Here is a 19,471-nt window from a genome sequence, read left to right on the forward strand (position 1 = left end):
AGAGGGAGAAAGATTTTTCTAGAATCAGAATTACTACTGTTTCTAAATTTAACAATTGATGTAAGTGACAGATCTCTTAGTGGGCAATGTGGCCAATGCAGGCTAAGACATGAACGCCCAGCGAGAGAGGTTCACACTTGTTCTTGTCCCAGTCCAGTGCAATAAAATCTGTGGTAAAGGACGTTTTATAAAGCAAAACACAACAGAAAATAGAAACAATGAAGCTTACACAGAAGCTCTGGCTAACTGGCTAACTTACATCTCTTGTGGCCCCAAGAATGCTCTTTAGTCTGGCTGCTCTCATACTAGATAGGCGTCTCTGGTGTTAGCTATGTTGCACCAAGAGCCCCACCACAATCAAGGCGACGTTTCTAGGCAGCTTCTTGCAATGCAGCAGACTGTACACCAGCATTTTGTTCCCACAGTCCAACACTGTGCACAGTGGTGGTGAAAGCAATGACTTTTGCAGCCAAAATAAAGCCTCATAAAGTACTACCTGCCATCAAGACCTTGACTTCCCTTTACTCTTCCTCTCTCCTGTCTCCCAGTGGATTCTTGTTTGCTTTTACTTCCCCCTGTCCCTGAAGTTTCCTGAACGTATACCGGGAGACATGTTGGGCTATCAGCCCCTGTCTGCTCTGACAACAAATTACTTGCCTCCTCCATGGCGGTGAGGGGTTTTGGCGCTAACCTCTGCTGCACAGGACCAAGTGCTGGCAAGGGCCATACGAGAGCTGAATAAGACCTTCAAGATACGATCCTGGGTGAGTGCCTGCACTGGCAACCCAGGGAGCAGAACGGGTAAGACTTGGAAATGCTATGGGAAAGAAAGAAGGTCCTTTTTAAAAACTTGTCTTCACTCTATGAAAGTTAGAGTAACTGTGGGATTGGAGCAGTCTGAACAAAGTAGCTCCACCGCTAGTCCCAGACACAGCTGGAGAGCACTCCCCTAGCTTCCTGCACACAAACGTGCAACGTCTGGCCTGACTTCTGAGACTGGGTGCTGGATTTAGAACCTAGCCATCAAGTGCTGTCATTAAATGATGTGCTAAGAATGGAGAAATGTCACTGAAGACCTTCCAAAGCTCTGATTCCACAGCTCATGCATCCTCTTGCTGCCAAACTTGTTTCCAGAATGAAAACTGATCCCCTCCTCAACAGGAAAATGTGAGAGCCCCTACATCCACCAGAAAGAAGAAAGGGAAGTGCCTTGGTCACAATCCTTCCTACTCTGCCTACACTGATCCTCAGCCAGAGGCACTGACCTTGGGAACACGTTTCTTAAAAACTTAAGGAAACAGCAGACACCTGGCTCAGCTTCTGTATTTTAGTCTTCTTCCATTTAACAGAATCATAGAACAGTTTGGGTTGGAAGGGACCTTTAAAAGTCATCTAGTCCAACCCCCACCCTGCAAGGAGCAGGGACATCTCCAACCAGATCAGGTTGCTCAGAGCCCCGTCCAACCTGGCCTTGAATGTTTCCAGGGATGGGGCATCCACCACCTCTCTGGGCAAATTATTTCCATTATGCCTAGCTGAAAAAAGGCAGGTCTTCCACACTTGGCCATGATTCTGGAGCTAAATTATCTCTGGACACAGAATTTGTTGTGCAGGAGTCTGAGCTGGAGGGTGATGATGTGTAAGATCAGAGCTTTTGCCTGCAATTCATGTATGCCTAGAAGTGCTAAAGAAATAACAGGAAACAACAATGAGATTAATAATTGACGTATCAAGGAATTCCTTTGTCATTATATTATGCTTAGAATATATTGGGAAAAATTAACACAATTACTTTAAGTAAAAAAGCCTACAGGCTATCAGTACCACTATTTATTTTTAAAGTCTTTTAATGCATATTAATGACAATATTGCTCAAAGATTGATAAGTTATACTGATTTTACTGGTGGGGAAGCAGAGGTTAAGTATGTTTGTAAGGCCACACAGCAAGTAAGTGCTTGGATTTATAACTCCCAAATCTGCCTTCTGCTCAGTCCAGCGGCCATGCTGACTCACTGTGGAATGCATATTTCAGCAAACTTAAGGACAAGAGGAATCAAAAGGAACAAAAGGTACAGATAAAAACTAAATAAATGTTTTCTGCCATGCAGAAAATGTGAGCTAACTTCTGTTTAAGTTGTCACACCTCACCAGCGCAGTAGCCAGAAACAGCTCTAGAGTAACACAAGGGAGATCGTTCTGACAGTGTTGTTAACAGAACTGAAAGTCAGACACATCGACCTTACGTCATGAGATTTCCAGTACAATGAAAATGTAGTATGTGTCTGAAATGTCAAATGAAGTTTATGGAGATTTATCCCAAGGTAGCTTTCAGTTCAGAGAAGCCAGAACTGTTCTCTTCCATGCAGATCCTGGCATCCACAAGACCGTAAGAAACCAGCAGTGATACCGTTACTCCAGCTTCTGGAAAACTATTTCTGCGCGACTGCTCTACATTATATAAGTCTATTCCGCAGTGTTGGACCCATCTGTATGTAACGGCACATTTTACAAAAAACAAACCTGTTTTAAGTAAATTAAGAATTTAAATATTAATTTAGTCCTCCTAAAGATTAAATATTTTAGGAAAACTAAGAAAATTAAATGGAACTGACCCTGTAATCTCAAAGATCTTTTGTCAGAAATTAACTGAGACGAATGTGAAAGGAAGTGCCTATTACGCGACAACGCTATAACCAGACCGTCTGGAATCTGGCTCTGGAGCGGGAATAAAGAATTCATTTCCATTCCATTAAGAGGCTCCATCCATAAAAAGTTAATTTCCTTTTATACGTAAACAGAAGGGAGATGCCCCATCTGACATAGCTCCCGGAATAGTCAGACAGGACTTTGGAAAGGCAGTTCAGGCTGCAAACTGCCTGCTCCACATACCCTCATCTCATTTATGCCCTCTCCACGTACCCTGCATCTCTTTTATGCTTATACAACCTATGTCATGGGATAAATCCCAACCTATTGCTGGCAGAATCAAATTTAGTTACCTATAACAATCTTTTTTTGTGCACTCAAAGAGAGGTAGAGACTGAGATTCACATGACAGAGAAAGTGTCAACAAAAAAAAACCCCAGAGAGTAAAGAACTGAATGGCCCTATTTGAACTTGGCTTTGACTTAAAGTCAAGCATCTGAAAGAGCTCCTGATCCAATACCCGCACATAAAAAATAGACGGGGAAATCACATATTCTGATACTTAACTTAGAACCCGACATTCTAAACTTACTCTGTGGGTAGTTAAGTCAGAACCAGACACTACTCCTGCTATGCATTATCGTTTCAGAAACACAGTGTTCTGAGTCCCAGTATACAGAAATGTCTTAAATGATGCTACAAATAAAACACACAATAAAAATCTTACCAGTTTTAGCCAACAGGAAAAACTCCAATTCTGTTTATGTTTCTTGCTACAAAACTGGGAATGTTTTGCTCATTTTGAGAGCTCCAGTAAAACAGATCTCTGTAACTGGAAGAATGAAAATGAAAAGATTTTCCCAAAACTGTTCTTTTTGCCAGGAGCATGTCTGTGTCTGCCCGGTTTTCCTCAGAAACATCTGCAGTTTCTAAGGAAGTTGTAAATGTCTCTGAATCTTTCTCCTTACTCTTTTTGATCCATTACTTTCAGCATTCCTTTTCATGTGCCAGAAGGTCATGCTGAACCTCAGATCCTAATGCTTGCTTGCCTACAAAAAAAAAAACCTGCTAAACTGTGGGAAGTTACTTACATAAAATATTTTTATGACAAAAATATGCTCTGTCTTCTGCACCGGTGGCTCTCACATGTGGTTTGTGGCCTCCAGACTGCTTGCTAACTGGCCACACAGAGATAACAGACTACACAGCACTGCCTCTGCTTCCTCTCCTCTCCACCACTGCACCAGGTGCACATCCCTGTCTCATCTGTGAAGTGACAGGGCACAGCTGAAAAAGCTGAGGTACATTCATAAACCACGGCAGATGTGCCGCTGGTTCTACCAGCTGACACTTAGCAGTAACTAGGAACCACACTGCTCTCATCTCTTAACATCTGTTTTGGCTTCAGTAGACTAACTTGGTCCTACGTCAAAAGCCTTGCAAGAGAAGTGGAGTATCTCCAGTGGTGTATGTCCACTCTAGAGGCTATTTCAGCATCTTCTACATGCCCAGCATAAGCCTATTACGGAGCCATAGCCCAAAAAAGGGTGGTACATCTGGGGCCTCCCTGCATGCTGTTCTCATGATCTGCGCTGCTGCTGTAGACTACAAGAGTCCAGAGGCTACAATACCCTGTTCCATGGAGCAAAGACTGATCTCCATCCAGTCCCACTATCCAGATAGTCTCACAAGCAGTGCAGCCTCCTCATATCCACCAACCTAAACTAAGCTCAGCTTGTTCACAGGTCAGATTTCGGACATTTTCTACTGAAAGCTGAAGCAATTCACACATGACTTAGTTTGATTTAATGAAAGTACCAAAAGAATCAACTACAGAGTTAGAGAAAGGAAGTAAAACTGAAAACAAGGCTCATACAACAAGGTTAGCTTCTCATATCTTTATTAGAGGGAAGTGTAAATTAAAAAGATGACTGCTACTGATAGTAGTGAACTGGTGAATTGGAGCCAACTGATAAACCTCTCTTCAAAATACGGCACCTTCTATCCCATAAAGAGCTTTTAGCACAGACTAGGCTAGGCAAATAAAGATACCCAGTAAAGAACAATGGCTCAAACAAGATGGGGGATAGTGTGCTGTAAGCAATGAAGACACAAAATTTTAAAAAGTTACTGGGAAGAAATATGTTTTAAGAACAGAATTTGTGGTGCATAAGAAATGAGGCAGATCTCAAGCCTAGGTGAAGCACGATAGAGGCGTGGAGTGGAAGGCAGGAGATTAAATGATGGGGAGGGGCAGAGGTAGGAAGAATGCAGTGGGAGTGGGAGTTAATTTCTGGTAGGGCTACGTGGCACAGCTTCCCAGTTCACGTCCTTGGGGTCAGACTCGTGCTAGCGCTACTGCCAGGGCAGGGACAGGGAAGCACACAGGGAATAAAGTAGCAGGTGCCTGGGTGCCAGCAGGAGGTGAAGTCTGTGACCTTGTACTCTTATGTTAGTTAAGACTTTAAAAATGACTTGCAGTTAAATTGCTTTCTTGGCTTGAAAAGACATATAAAGTGTTCCTAATTGCTCTACTGGAGCTTAGCTTGTTGCCTGGTGGAAGACAAGAGCTTTCAAAACTGTACCCCTTTCAGAACATACATAAAGGCCAAAAGTTTCTACAAAGCTATGGTCCTTCTGGCAGTGACTCCAAATGCCCAATATGAAATTCCCAGGGTTCTGGAAAACCTGAAAATGCAGGGAATAGACATCTCTCCAGCTTTATTGCCAAACAGCCTTTCAAAGTGTTTGCTCCTTCTGCAGAGGCTTTCTGGAGGACCAGGTAAAGGTAAGGCCAACAGTTCCCCTACCCATTGCTGCATTTCACATGAAAAATGGACAAAACGACCAAGTCCTTAATTAAACAAATTGTACCATACTAGCAAATCAGTTGCTCACTTTGCGAAGCAGACAGTGTAACTCTAAAAACCAAAGGGAATTGACTAACATTTTGAAATGGAAGAATTCACCTACTATCAAAATAATGGTGCTTGGTGGGCGAAGCACACCTTTACAAGGCAGGTAATGAGATCTACACTTCCCAAACTGTTTCACTGAGACCAAGGAAATATGTCAGTAAGTCAGTGCAACGAATAAAAACAGAGCTGCTGGTATATCCATCTGATGACAAATGACAAAACCCAGAATTCCTTAAATCGGGCTTATTTCAAACTGATCTCACTGGAGGCCTTGCTTGCTGTTCCTAAATCTCCTTTTGGCACAGGAGTGCACAGAGTAAGGACACAGACACATGCTCATTATCTGTGCACATTTGCAGTCTGTAATTCTAGTAAACATTAGATAAAAGTTCATTGAACCTTGAAATAAAGAATAAAGCTTTGACTTCTATTATAATTGAAATTTTTGAAAACAGCCTTCAGTTCAAGCCCCATGTAAAACACTGGTGTTCATTGACTGACACAAGGATCCAAACCAATACCATAAATGGGAAAACCACCAGTTCTGTGAGGAACATGTCTGGCAGGACTGAGCAGTCCACATGCAAGCTGCCAGGACTTTCAGTGGGGTGCTCCATTATTCTTTATGTCCATTACAGAAATTCTGCTTGTCAGCTTAAACTTATGGATGCCTCCCTACTTAATTTTTTGTCTGAAAATATCTGTACCAAAACAAACCAAGCCAGATGTTCAGCCTGCAATGAGACAACAACAACATGAGGCTGAGCATATGGCATCTCAATTCTTACATACTAGCAGAAATCCGCTATCTTTATTAACTAGTTTTGTTTCAATATGCACACTTCATTAAGCCAGCACAACCTTTAAACATTACTACCTCCACACCACTGCGAGGCTACGTCAGCCTTTCTACTAGAAAACTTACCTGCCAGAGATTATGTTATTTCAAAAATTCCTCATACTAAGAAATTTGGCTCAATAAGGAATTCATATTCTACAGTTCAAAACAAATTTACTATGATTTCCTTATTGCTTTGCATCAAGAGAATGTTATCTGGTTTTAGTTTGGCAAAGGAAAATTAGATATTATTGCATATACTTGATCCTTCCTCTGGATTCCTGCCTTCTGATATTTAGATAAACATAATTTAATACACCAGAAATATTTAATGCTTTACAAAGAGCTTCTGTTCACATTTGGTAAAACTTCTTTTGCTAACCTATGCGCAGAAGGATTCTTGTACAAGAGGAACCAGTTCGCTTTCCACATGAGCAGCTGTTAATGTAGGCACATATTCAAACACACAGTTGTCTGAAATAGTAGCGCTCTAGACGTCGAAAGTCAAGAAGGGCCAGCTCAGGTTGCAGGGCTGCATGGCCACCCCTGTGAGATGGTGTAATCAAAAGCCAGTGAAATCCTTCTCCTGCTAGGAGGCTATTACTGGTCACTCCTCGTACTTCTTACAAGCATTGGGATTGGCCTTTAAGCAGTGATTCATGAAGGTATCACACTGCTCTGCCTCCCTTCCTGCTCTCTTGGCTCACTGCATTCATTTCCCTCCTGTTTTCTGCAAACCATACAAATTCTGTTCCAAATGTCTCCTCATTTTTCCTTACACAGAAAGGTAAGGAGGTTTGTGTTTAAAATCACAAATGGAAAGAATGTGTCCCTTGAAGCCACAGTTGTGTATTGTTCACACTTTGACTTCAGAAGAAATTTTCCCATTCCCTTGGCAGCAATGAAGAACAATAGTTTTGTCTCATCACAGTCATTAGGAAATATCGGTTGCTTAATGCTTAGTTGGAACAATGATTTACAACCTAGAAATGCCTGCAGCAGAGACATTTTCCACAGTTCTGCAAACAGACTGCTTCAGCTGCAACACCAGAGTGTTTGTTCTGCTTTGCATAAGAGCACAGACTACACCAGATCACTGTCAGTTGGAGACTTCTAGTTTTCATCTCAGATTTCTCTGGCAGCATGACCCTGAGAACACTTTGCTTCCTGGCAGTAAAGAGCAAAGAACTATCAATTAGTTGCATTTGTTTCCTAATACTGTGTATTTTAAAAGTATTCCTCCTTTGAAGCATTTGTAAGGGCAGTACAAAAGATGCCAAGCAACACAAAATTCAGCTGAAGTACTTAAATATGTTTAAAATAACAAAGTGCAGATACAGAATTATATCTACTGTCACCAGAAATTAATTTCATAATATTACAGAGATTTGAAATTCATGATTCAGCCGTATTTTAGCAATTACCAAGTTTACAGAGAACTGCAGGTTATGAAACTGTGCAACAATGTCTGACTTCTTCTAGAAAGGCCCAACATGAGGGATGAGCAATTGGCAACAACGATTTCTGTAACGTTTTGGATCACTGAAGAAATTTTGCATAATGTAACCAGTCTACAAGGATTAATGTTGAAACGTAAGAAAAGAACACTGAATGCAGAAAAGCATTCTGACCTAATTCTCACATCATTTAAGAATTATTTTAATCACCAATTCAAATATGACTTTAACAAAGAGCTGGCTTCAGAAACAGGAACAACTTCAGAAACAACCAGCTTCAGAAAGTTAACTTGTATGTCAGCTGAGGAAGAAATCAGTTCTGTTAAAAATGAACTTTAGGTAGTGTTTAAAAATATACTAGACTTCTGAAAATTTTAATATGAAAACAGATATTACCTTTTTTTTTTTTTTTTGAGTTTGCAAGAGTTTTCACTTGCAATTTGTACTTTCTAGTACTACTTACAATGATGGTATTGATTTTTTGAATAAATTACTTAAATTGCATCCCTCTAATGTCTTATGACCAAACATATTTTGATCAGAAAAAAAAGCCACCTAGCTAACTAGCCCATCTACAATACACTGGCGAGCTGATTACTTCTACTTAAGATATCAGAAACAGCCAGAGAGATTAGTTGACTCATGCTAAAATCAAACTACAGATCAGCTGCGGATCCAGAAACTGCCTAGATCTTCTGTTTCAATACTTTAAAGTGAAACCATGTTATTTCTCTCATGGGAGCTTTTCATGATGATACACCTCACAGTACCAGATCATGTCCAGTAATGAAATACTTGTTGTATTGTGGCAACCAGAAACAATACCTACCCATGACAGTCACACAACAGATCATCCCCTTCTACAAAGCAAACTACCAATACGAGTGAAAACAGGAGTTCTTGAAGATAAAAAGATATGTACATGAAGAAGTTACTATGAGGTAAGATAGGTGTGCTTTTGCCATGGAATAAATGTGAGCACAGGGACAGCCCACTGCAGAGCAGCTTATATGCATCCATTTTACACTCTGGTTTACCTTACACTATCTTGTCTGCCAAGTCATTTTATAACACTGGAAAAAAATCACTTCATCCCTCCATGATTGTTTCCTCTCTCAATTCCTTATTCAATTTTAGCTCATCAGTCTGAGGACAGCTTGAGAGAACAATCTCTCTTGGATTTGAAGAGCACCTAGCCAAATGGAGTCCCTAGATCCAGGTCTCTAGACACCACTGCAATAATAAATAAAAGAAATCTTATTGCCCTACAGACAATCAAAACCCATCTATGCCATTCTGCTGAAACAGTGAAACTCCCTATGACAACAGCTTCAAGAGGAAGTAGGCTGAAGTCCTCTCTTTGTTCTTGTAAGAAAGACAGATTGTATTCCTTGAAATCTAGTGTACAGGAGGTAAATTCATTCTTTAGAATCAACCTTTGAAAAGGAAGTTGTTAATGTTTATAGATCTATTGAAAGGCACAGCTGCCTTTTTTCAATAACAGAGGTAGACACAGAACAAACTCCTCTTTTAGTTTATCATGTCCTTATTTCAAAGAGTAGCAGTCATTACACAGTGAAGTTCAAACAGTGCTTTGGATTTCTTTGGGTTTAAAAAGTGACATATATTAATTTGGAACACACACGATTTTTCAACCTTTTCAATGCGCAGTCCTGGAATTACTTATGCATGCAGCTAAGCAAAGCACAGCAAAGTAGGAAAGGCTACTTAAGGCTCAAGCTTGGTTTTCTTGGTTATATTTTGTACTCCCTCATAGGTTATCTTAAATCTTGAGGGGCCTCTAGATCACACGTTCAATACTTGAAATCCTAGATAAGAGAGACAGACAGACAGCAGTGTTGATTCAGTAATAACACTGAAAATAAACCAGACAAATCTAAAGAAATTGTGCTCTAAAACCTCCTTTACACCAACAGTGTGGTTGCCATTTCCTAAGGAGGGAACCTCCCCACTTCTGAAATGCTAATTATCAATGCACAACAAACAAATAAACTCAGTAAAATAGAGCAGCATCATTACCCCTGCACTAATGCAATAAAAAATCAAAACATATTTACTACATATATTTATTTGTGGCATTCACCCATACTGAGAATACAATTACAAATTATGCAGATAATACATACCGAAAGACAATGATTATTCAAGATATAGAGTAGTATTAACAGAAATGTACTTATTTAGATAAGTAAATGTAATTCAGGTATATTATGAGTTTATATTTCTCTGTTCATGAGAACAACAATTAAAATATTAACAAAAACATGCTCTGGTTTTTTTTGTTTTGTTTTTTTTTTAAAGACGCTTTCCTTTCTGCAGCATTGCTGCTGCTAGAAAAGCATAGTTTCATTAACCTCTAACTTAAGAAATGACATCAAGAATTATTCCGATGCAATTTAGAATGGGGCCCAGTTCAGTGAAGCCCATGTCACACATCAAAACAAAGAAAACTACCCTCTTCACTCAAACTCATAAACAAGAAAGAAAAATATACATGGTAGCAGAACAGGGAGATGTAGGTTACTTTACCAATAGTTACTGTAATTTATAATTTTATAAATGTTTCATGTTATTTATCAACAATAGGAGTGGCTAAGTAAAAAAAAAAAAGATTGATTAGGCTTGCAGAATTTATTTTGTTTGGGATTTTCAAGGTAACAGCAACATAGAGTTAGATGTCTAATCAGCATGGGAGAAGAGAATCTGCTTTCTTTGAAAACCTCCAACTTACCATGTAGTACCTTTCTAGCCTTCATAAAAGAGTATCTAACTGATTCATATCCCTAGGTTATTTACAAACAAAGGATTTCACAGCTAAGTACAGAATGGGTCAAGATTTCATTTCATACCATGTTCCTGAATATGAACATTTAAAATACTTTTATTCTGCATACTCAGAAAATAATTCATAAGCCTGTAAGTGCTGTGTGAAAACAACTGAAATAGAAAACAATTCTAGAAAGGAATTCTGTTCAGTCAAGTCCTCTGCACAAACACAAAAACAATAACATCGTATGGTTCAGTCTGGTCCTTGTGGGAGGAAGAAAGTTATCCTTCATGACATATTTCACAATGACCTTACAGAATTATTATATACAGAGCAGGAACACCTACATCACTTTTTAACCACCCTTACAAAGAAAGGTTTGCTTAGTAACATTTCAAGAAAAAGGCAAAATTTTCAGCCTAAGGCTGAAACAACTTTACTTCCAAAGCACAACAACCAGCTTTGTTCTACAAAATTTACTTCAGGCAGGTATTAACAACATTAAATTAATCTGGGAAAGAAACACTACATTAACCTAATAAATAAAGGAGTGATCTATACATTAAAGACATAGTAAAACTTGAACCATTTCTCATTCTTTTTATAAACTAGCAGATATGAAACTATGGGGAGGCACGAAAAGAACTATGAAATTGCAGCTTATTACTATCTATATATCAGAATGCATTATTATATTACTCAGATTTCTTGAGCAGGACTTTTAGAAGAGTATTTTTCTTTCAACTGAAACACACAAAAAAACCCCAACAATAAATTTACCTCTCTCCATGCGAAAATAAATCAAATTTGGTTCTGTACTAGGATACACTTTTAATGCCCAGGAATTTAATCTTCATTATGAAAGGCCTTTTCTAATAATACTATTTTATCGACAGAGAGGATTATGTTCACATCTTGCTTGCAAGTCAAGATAAGTCAGAGGTAGTCCAGGAATGCTTTAGAATTTAGTGTTTTACTTGAAATGAATTAATCCCTCTTTCAAAGGGGTTAATAATAAGTACAAAAGGCAAACAGTATATACAGCTGCCACTGCCTGCACCAAGAGAATAATTGCAAAAAGCTCAAAATAAAATTGGAACATGGAAAAGCACAGTGCACTTCTTTGTATTTGCTTCAGTGCACCAGTTCGGGCTGGTTTTCTACAAAAGGAAGCACCCCACTAACATAGTACGCTATTCCAAGTGACAGAAGAGCAATGACAACGACGAGAAGCAGCACCCTCCAGAAGCCCAGGTCTTCCACAAACTCTTGCCATGTTGTGCGGAAACTGGAAAGAACTCCTTCACCTTGCTGTAGGTTTGGATTAAGGAGGGAATGGCTTTCCATCGCACTACGAAGGATTAAAGTTAAAAATACATCAGAGCAAAAGAATGCACCTTTAAGTATGACAGTAATCCTACTAAGAGCAACTGAAACATTCTAAATTAAAAACTAAACCCACCTGCAGATTTATAGCATTGCCTCTGCTAAATCAAGACAAAGCAGATAAGGCAAAGACTCCTAACTCTAAACTTAATTTAGCCGAAAGGATGTTTTATTAACCCGTGTAAAGAGAATGATATTTGTATCTGTACAACTGCACTGAGTTTGCAGACTTGCCACCTAGAAGCCTTCAAAAGTCAGCCCTCGTAATTCCTACTAAACATGGCTTAGTAAAATCTAATGAAGCATAAGCTAAAACTTCAAGGGGCACAGCTCTTGTTCATAAAACAAATTATGATTTTAAAATAAACTCTGATTAATAAAATGGAAGCTTTACCAATATAATTTAGATTCTGAACTCCATAGTGACCTTTACTACTCTCCTGCATGTCTGACTCTAGCATAAAAATATCACAGAACACAATAAATTTGGATAACAAGAAGTTCAGAAACTTTCTTTCTTCAAGACAAGTTGGCATTGCTGTGTGTTCTGCCACATGGTATTCAGCAACTGCTTTGGTGTCTTAATACTCCACTACCAATCCATCAGGCCCCCTTAAATTGTCCGACTGGAACTCTCACTTTTAAATGAGAAACAAATATAAAACTAGAACGAGGCAGTCATCTTGACAATGAATTGCCTTGAGAAAAAATGTAAGTTGTTTCAAGTACTGCATAGCTTCTTGTGTCATTCTCCCAATTTTGCTGGTTTCACAATTGGTTTATGACAGAAAACTTTCCCTGCTGCTGTATGAGAAATCTTACAAACAATAGGAAAACTCTCTCATCACTTGATTTCACTTATGTAAAATTTTAGCCATCTGCACAGTCCTACTACTTCTCACTTGAGTGAAATTACATACACAGGTGTTTACAGGATCAGGCTCTGACAATCGTGGAAATGAAAGGGTGAAACCAACTACGTACACAATGATGTCAATAGCAGAAGGTAAGCAGTAAAAAACAATTTTCTCCTCCCTTCTAATTGCTTTCTGTTACCGTATTCCTAGACATTTCTTATAGCAATAATTAAAGAAAACATTTCAGGGAAAGGTAATTTCCAAGTAAAAAATAACTGTAGAAATGCTATTGTTCTGGTGACAATAACAAATTGACAAGTGATTGTTATCAGAAAAAAGGTCTCATTTATGAATCCCTCTTCTAAGATTACACCACGGAAAAACTTCACACTATTCATATGGTATTTTTTTCTTAGGAAGTACAGTCACTGAAAAATAATTAGCCTAAACTCCCATAGCTCGCTAAAGTATTGCAGCATCACGTGCAGAAGATTTCAGAAATTGCCTATTCAATAGCTTGTCTTTTTTGGTTTTTAATTATTTACCTTGCTGTAAAGTTATTTTTGCTTGCCCACAGCAGCAGGATTTAGTCATCTTCCTTGCTTATTATGATTTCCCAAGCAAAACAAAGGGTTTAATAAAAAACAGCCATTGGTGTAGAACAGAACTACTCACTCATTAAGTACTAACTAGTTAATACATAACCACAGAGAGGTTAAATAAAGGTGCAATGCAATTTAAGTGAAAAGATCACATGCTTGCTCATTAAATAGAAAAGACTACATAGAAAACATTTTTGCTATTTTATATTACAACCCAATTAAAATCAACGTTATTCAAGGTATTTTTTCTTATTACGAGTTACAGCTGCCCAAGAAATGGTAGTGCAGCAATGCATCCTACAGAAGAGTTTGTGCCCCACAGCCCAGACCGATGTTCTCTTCTGTTTCCAACACGATGTTGAAGTTCACATTTGGATGCACTTGTGGGCACAGTCACAGGTCATGCTGGGCTGTGCAGACAGACAGATCCTCTGTGCTGACAGACAGATAGAGCGAGCTCTGCCTGCTGACAGCACAGTGCCACTGCTCACTGGGAGGAGCGCAAAGCAAGAGAGAAGAAATTTGACTCAAGAACCTAGTTTTGGGCTGAGTCTCCAGAGCAGCAGCAACTGTATGAAATGAGGAGCAGAGAACTTAAATCTGAGACTGTTTTTTGAAAGAGCAGCCATTATTTCTCCATAGGTTCATACATAATGTAAGAGAGTCGGGGAGGAGAGGACAGAAGACATTCATCTAAGTGTCTCTAAAATGTGAAAATAATACTAAGAGGGAGGAGTGAAAGTGTGGAGGTCTGAAAAGCCAACTGTTACAAAGACATTATTTATTTACAAAGCAAACAGCACACAAGCTCGCTTGCTTTTGCTGCTGTAGGCATCTGTTATTTGTTATTTTAAAAATAACTATTTCAGACATTTTAAACACCTTCACAAACAAGCTGGGTAGTGCGCTGTTTATGTCTCTGTGCCTCTCCCCAAGGAGAGTTGCTGGCTTCCTTGCCAAAGCAAACAATACGACATTTATGAAGGTCAAATAACAGAAAGGAAGCGACGTTCATTAAAGGGACACTTTCGAATCAAAAACCAGAATTTAAATGGGGCTGAGCTGTTGGTCCATATACTTAAACAAAACCAGCATAAATGCACTTCTGTGTGTCAAGCAGCTTTCAATAAAATTTAGTTAATCAGAAATGTAATATGCACAAATTCTTATAATTTATATCCATGTAATTTTGAGAGTAATTTTATATTTTCTATTTCAGGGCTTAAAATAGTCTCTCTGACGAGTGGGGGTCCTGATGCATAAGAAATAACTTTCAATCTGCTCACGGGGAGTATTTGGCATGACTTCTGTAATTTTGTTGGTTTCAACAAAATTTCCTGTTTACTTAACTTAGATAACAACTCCATCTACACAGTTTAATTTTAGTTTACAGTACAGGCTGTGTACATTTTGACACAAACTGAACAACAATTATGTGACAAAACTCCGTCTTTTGTGATATAATTTTCAGCAGTCACAGTTCATGATCATTACTAGGCAATATTAAAAAAATCACAAATTCAAAAAAATTCAGTGTAAGAGCAAGTATTTCAAACAACGTTGTTATCCTGTTCCAAATATAAGTTAAAAAACAAGAAAACAAAACACTAGTGGAAAGATCTCCTGCATTATTAATCTCAGTCCCATGTTCTGTCATGTTTACTGGCAATTCAATGATTTTTGCAAGAGAATTAGCCTCCTTTGAAACTTGCAAGGTTTCTTGCCTCACCTAAATCCTACATGAAGGCTGTCTTGGAAGCTCATTGTAAAAAACCACTCACAATTTTCTATCAAAAAAGTATCTGTGGTTTATCTGTATCCTTTGGCTCTTGTGCTATCAGCATCTTTTGTCTCAGACAGTTATTTTATGTTGCTCAAAACCAGTATTTCTTGTCAGCAACCACACACTTCTCAGCTTTCACTCTGCCAGGCTAAACCAAGCTCTAGTTGCCTCCTTTTGCAAGGAGACGCTCCGTTCCCTTGAGCGCTGAAGTAATGCTTCTCCACGCTTCTTAAAGGATAAATTAAACTTTTTTGAGTGGGGCTAAACAGCATTATAAAATGTACTGCACAGCAGATGCTAGTGTTGCTTTTTACAACGCTGACAGTTTTCTTTATGTAGTGGCAATATCTCGTTTTGTTCGTGGCAGGAATTCACTGCCTTTTTCAAGTAGCATCAGCTCCTGGAACTGACTAATAAACCAAGCCTTTTCTCCTATACCCTCGTTTTCCACTGAGGAACTTCCATTTTACGGCATACAGCTTTAGGTAAATGAAGTTGCATTTTGTGCTACTGGATCACAATTTATCCCTATTAATTTCCTCTCCACTGCCATCCCAGGTTTTTGTCTATGTCATCCCAATTTTCTTCTGAGTTGCCTGTATCTCATTTCTTAGTATCACTAACATGCTACTACTTTCTATGCCAGTATCATTTATGAAAATTTTAAGTAAGCACAGTCCCAAAACCAGACCTTTAGGAATTCATTACTAACTTCCCTCTAATCCAATACTTTCCCTGAAATTGTCAGTAATTTTCCTGAAATTTTCAGTTTTCCTTTAACTATCTCTTTAGACACCATGAAATTCTTACTTCATTCTCCATCTTTTCCAGGACTACTACCAATACAAGTGTCATATATGGCACGGTATAAAATCCTTTATTCAAGTTCAGATAGATGAAAAGTCTGCTATCCCTTCTTTGCACAGACAATCCATCTTATCAAAAGGATGTTAGGGTAGCTTGTGATACTGGCATTTTGCGTTTCATCCCATTTTCCCTTTGGCTTTGTGATAAGTGGTAGAATATTTATTTTTGGGAGTCTGTACTAGAAAATGAGTAATTTTTTTTTTTTTAGTTTCCACCATAAAATTAAAATCTTAATAGAAAAAGTTTTTTTTTTCTCGCATTTGATGTGTTTAAAGAGATTTTTCCAAAATTTAAAATTTTATTTTGCTTTGGTCTGATAACACCAGGCCAAATTTTATATTCTCTCTTTTGAGGAATCAACAATCAAGTCAATCACAAAACTCTAAAAGCCATAAACATTATTTCTCCTAGTAATTATTTTTGGTTTGTACATACCTTTCGCTTTCAGCAGTTTGCATTGTTTCCAGCTTTGAGTGAGCTCCTCTGTTAAATCCTTTCACCTCTTGCTCCTCTAAAGATTCCAGCAGTCTAATCACATCTTTATTCACACCCCTTCGTTTTGCAAGAACAAGTGGTGTTGCACCTTGGTGATTGCTAAAATAACCCCACAAAAGGACATGAGAAGAAAAGAAACTTGTAATATAGAAATTCTGTAACAAGACAACTCAGTATAACACATTACAACTTAGCAAGTCCTCTGAACTATTTTCTATTTCCTCTAAGTAAAATCAAAATTCCTAGTACTCTCATCTAACTGGAGTCTCTGGGTGTTATAACAAAAAATAAACAGTAGGTTTATGGTAATGTTGAAGATTAAGCTTAATTTCAAGAAGGAATTGTGCAATCTGGTTCCTCATAGTTCCTTTTCCACATGGGTATTAGGACACCAGGCAGAAATGAAATAAAATACAGATGGTTCCTCTACTACTACTAAAATAATACTGAACAGGACCAGAGCAGCCTTCAGAATAGGGATTTTCACCAGAGTTGTTTGAAATGAGGAAAAAAAACCCCAAACCACAACCCATAAAGAATCTGGTCTGCCAATAACTAGTTTTGCTGAGTTGAAAACATTAATGAGGGTCAGGTGAAAAAGGGACAGATTAAAAAAACTCAAAGGTTTTGAAGTTGCTACTGTTTTTTGCACACGTGAATATGCAGAAAGTTCCACAAACAAAATAATTCAGTTACTGCAATGAAACAGCTAGTTATTTTGCAGCTTGAGAGCTTACATCTGAGCTCTGGCATTTGACAGCTGCTGGAAGCCAGAAGGAAAGAATATACAATTTTTAAAAGAAGAGCTGAGTCACAGACTTTGAGGGAGGGGGAAAACACTGAAAGGAAGCATTGTTACTAAAGGAGTATGGGAATGAACCGACATACACATACACAGCATTTTCTTTGTCTTATACAGTACAACAACTAAAACAATAGAACTGTAGTGGAGAAAATTCTTTTAGAGTAGTCAATGTGATTTTTTCTTTGGTGACAACCACCCACACCTGGCTGTCTGGCCAAACCAGGACGGCAATGTCATCAGTGAGGCAGAATTAGACACAGCAGCCCACACCAGCAGTTGCTATTGTTATTTGCTTTGCTTGTTGCTCAGACTAGCAGAAGTGGCCTCTTACTGTTTTCCTGCCCTCTTATTTTGGGTTTTTATGAAGTGATATCTTTAAAAAGTTGAATTGCACCAAATACAGCATTTCAGAGAAAGCAGATTTATATGCCAGGCTTTGTTGACAGAAGACTAATATATTATAAAATATGTGCTGTAAAGGAAAAAAAAAAAAAAAAAAAAATAGACTTACCAAATATCAATTTTAAGTCCGTTAGAAACCAGGAACTGGATGGTATCCACATGCCCACACAGGTGAAGGGCTGTGTTACCTTGGTAATCAGTGGCTAATAGGTCAGCCCCAAACTTATGCAAGAGTTGACAGATGTCTACATTTCCTCTGGCTGCAGCAAGGTGAAGGCCAGTTCGGCCTCGGCTGTCACGAATATTTGGGTCAAAACCGCTCTCTAACAATCGTTTGGAATAGTTAAAATCTCCATCAATGCAAGCCTGCAGCAGCGGCACATTTGTCTGGGAAGAGTCGTTTACAAACACGTAGGACATTGTTCGGATTCTCTCTGGAGTAGGTGACTAACCTGCAAGTGAAAATGGGAAGAAATAATGGTGAAACAAGGCAAATAAACACAATGTGAATATTCAGTAGACTGCTCAGGTTCCCAAAGAAGAATGCAAACTAGCTTAAAAAACAACTCTGAAACCTTCCTGCCCTACATATTAACTTGGTGGTGCTGCAATCCCTTCTGGTAATACAGAAAGAGCCCCCTTTAGCCTACCTCACACTCTGGGAATAGCAGCAAAGCTGTGTTATTACAGAAAACTGGTAAGATCAATGCCACAAATGTGAGACAGGTGATTAGCTTTCACCTAGTGAGATATCACATGCAGTAGTATTGATATTAAAGGACAAAATGCTGTAGATCAGAACTGAAAGGGAGAACCACCACATCTCATAAATCAGGAAACTATAAACAGTTCAGTTAATAGATACAGTGATGCTAACGGCAATTCTTACCACCTATATGCAAAGCTACTCCACCATCTGAATTTGAACTTCGACGCACAACGTACAGTCAGTTGCTGAAAATGTTTACTAAAAATACCAATTCCTTCCTTCTAAGAAATATATCTTTCAATGCTCTTTGCAGAAAACTATTTTTGTAGTGCCACAGATACACAAACTACTGAACAAACAAGAACAGCAGTACGGACCACAGAAAACTGAGTGTTTTATGTGAAATTGCCCATCTGAAAGTGAAAAGCAGAAGGGGGTACAAGAAGAACAATGGTAAAATCAAATACAGAGCTAGTGTGGCTTCAACTAGAATCCCAATATGGAGAAGCACAAATGTATTTTCTCTGGCTTAATATTAAATAAAGGATTAAGTCCTTTTCTGTATCAGGACCTAAAAGAGGAAGATAAATGTTGTTTCACCATGGATTTCTTGATATAGACTCTATGACTATGACTGAAGTTTTGCAGAAAAGTATTTTAAGCATGAGTCAAATAATGAGGGTATGGTGACACTGTATGCTTACAGGACTTGATGACTTGAAAACAATAAGAAAAAAAAATAGGATGACTATGCAAGAAGATGGTAAAATGTGCATGAGGCAATGGTAAGAAGAAATGAAAATATCTAGGAGACTGGACAGCAAAGCTTTGCACTGCCTCGGAGAGAAGGCCAAAAAGGGAGGGCGGGGGTGGAAATCACACAAACTGGTAAAAATCCTTAGAAGAAATCCCAATAC

At 38.5% G+C, this 19,471-nt stretch overlaps 1 protein-coding gene across 1 annotated transcript; it reads right to left on the reverse strand.

Annotated features, from left to right (window-relative positions):
• Positions 1–9,931: 9,931 nt before the first annotated feature.
• Positions 9,932–18,295, reverse strand: ANKRD46 (ankyrin repeat domain 46). The gene is made up of 3 exons (XM_010116770.2): positions 17,955–18,295; positions 16,579–16,737; positions 9,932–11,999 (listed from the first exon to the last, which is right to left on the reverse strand). The coding sequence occupies exons 1-3, from the start codon at positions 18,263–18,265 to the stop codon at positions 11,783–11,785; spliced, it is 687 nt and encodes a 228-aa protein (XP_010115072.1). The 5' UTR covers positions 18,266–18,295; the 3' UTR covers positions 9,932–11,782.
• Positions 18,296–19,471: the final 1,176 nt, after the last annotated feature.

This window comes from Chlamydotis macqueenii, chromosome 2 (assembly GCF_036417535.1).
Source record: "Chlamydotis macqueenii isolate bChlMac1 chromosome 2, bChlMac1.mat, whole genome shotgun sequence".
Taxonomy (NCBI): Eukaryota; Metazoa; Chordata; class Aves; order Otidiformes; family Otididae; genus Chlamydotis; species Chlamydotis macqueenii.

Excerpts from the sequence above, each read along its gene's own strand:
- ANKRD46 (XM_010116770.2), bottom strand. The coding sequence starts at position 18,265 with ATGTCCTACGTGTTTGTAAACGACTCTTCCCAGACAAATGTGCCGCTG. Across the intron at positions 16,738-17,954 it reads GGACTTAAAATTGATATTTG|CAATCACCAAGGTGCAACAC; the intron begins GTAAGTCTATTT and ends GGGTTATTTTAG. Across the intron at positions 12,000-16,578 it reads CAAACTGCTGAAAGCGAAAG|TGCGATGGAAAGCCATTCCC; the intron begins GTATGTACAAAC and ends AATCCTTCGTAG.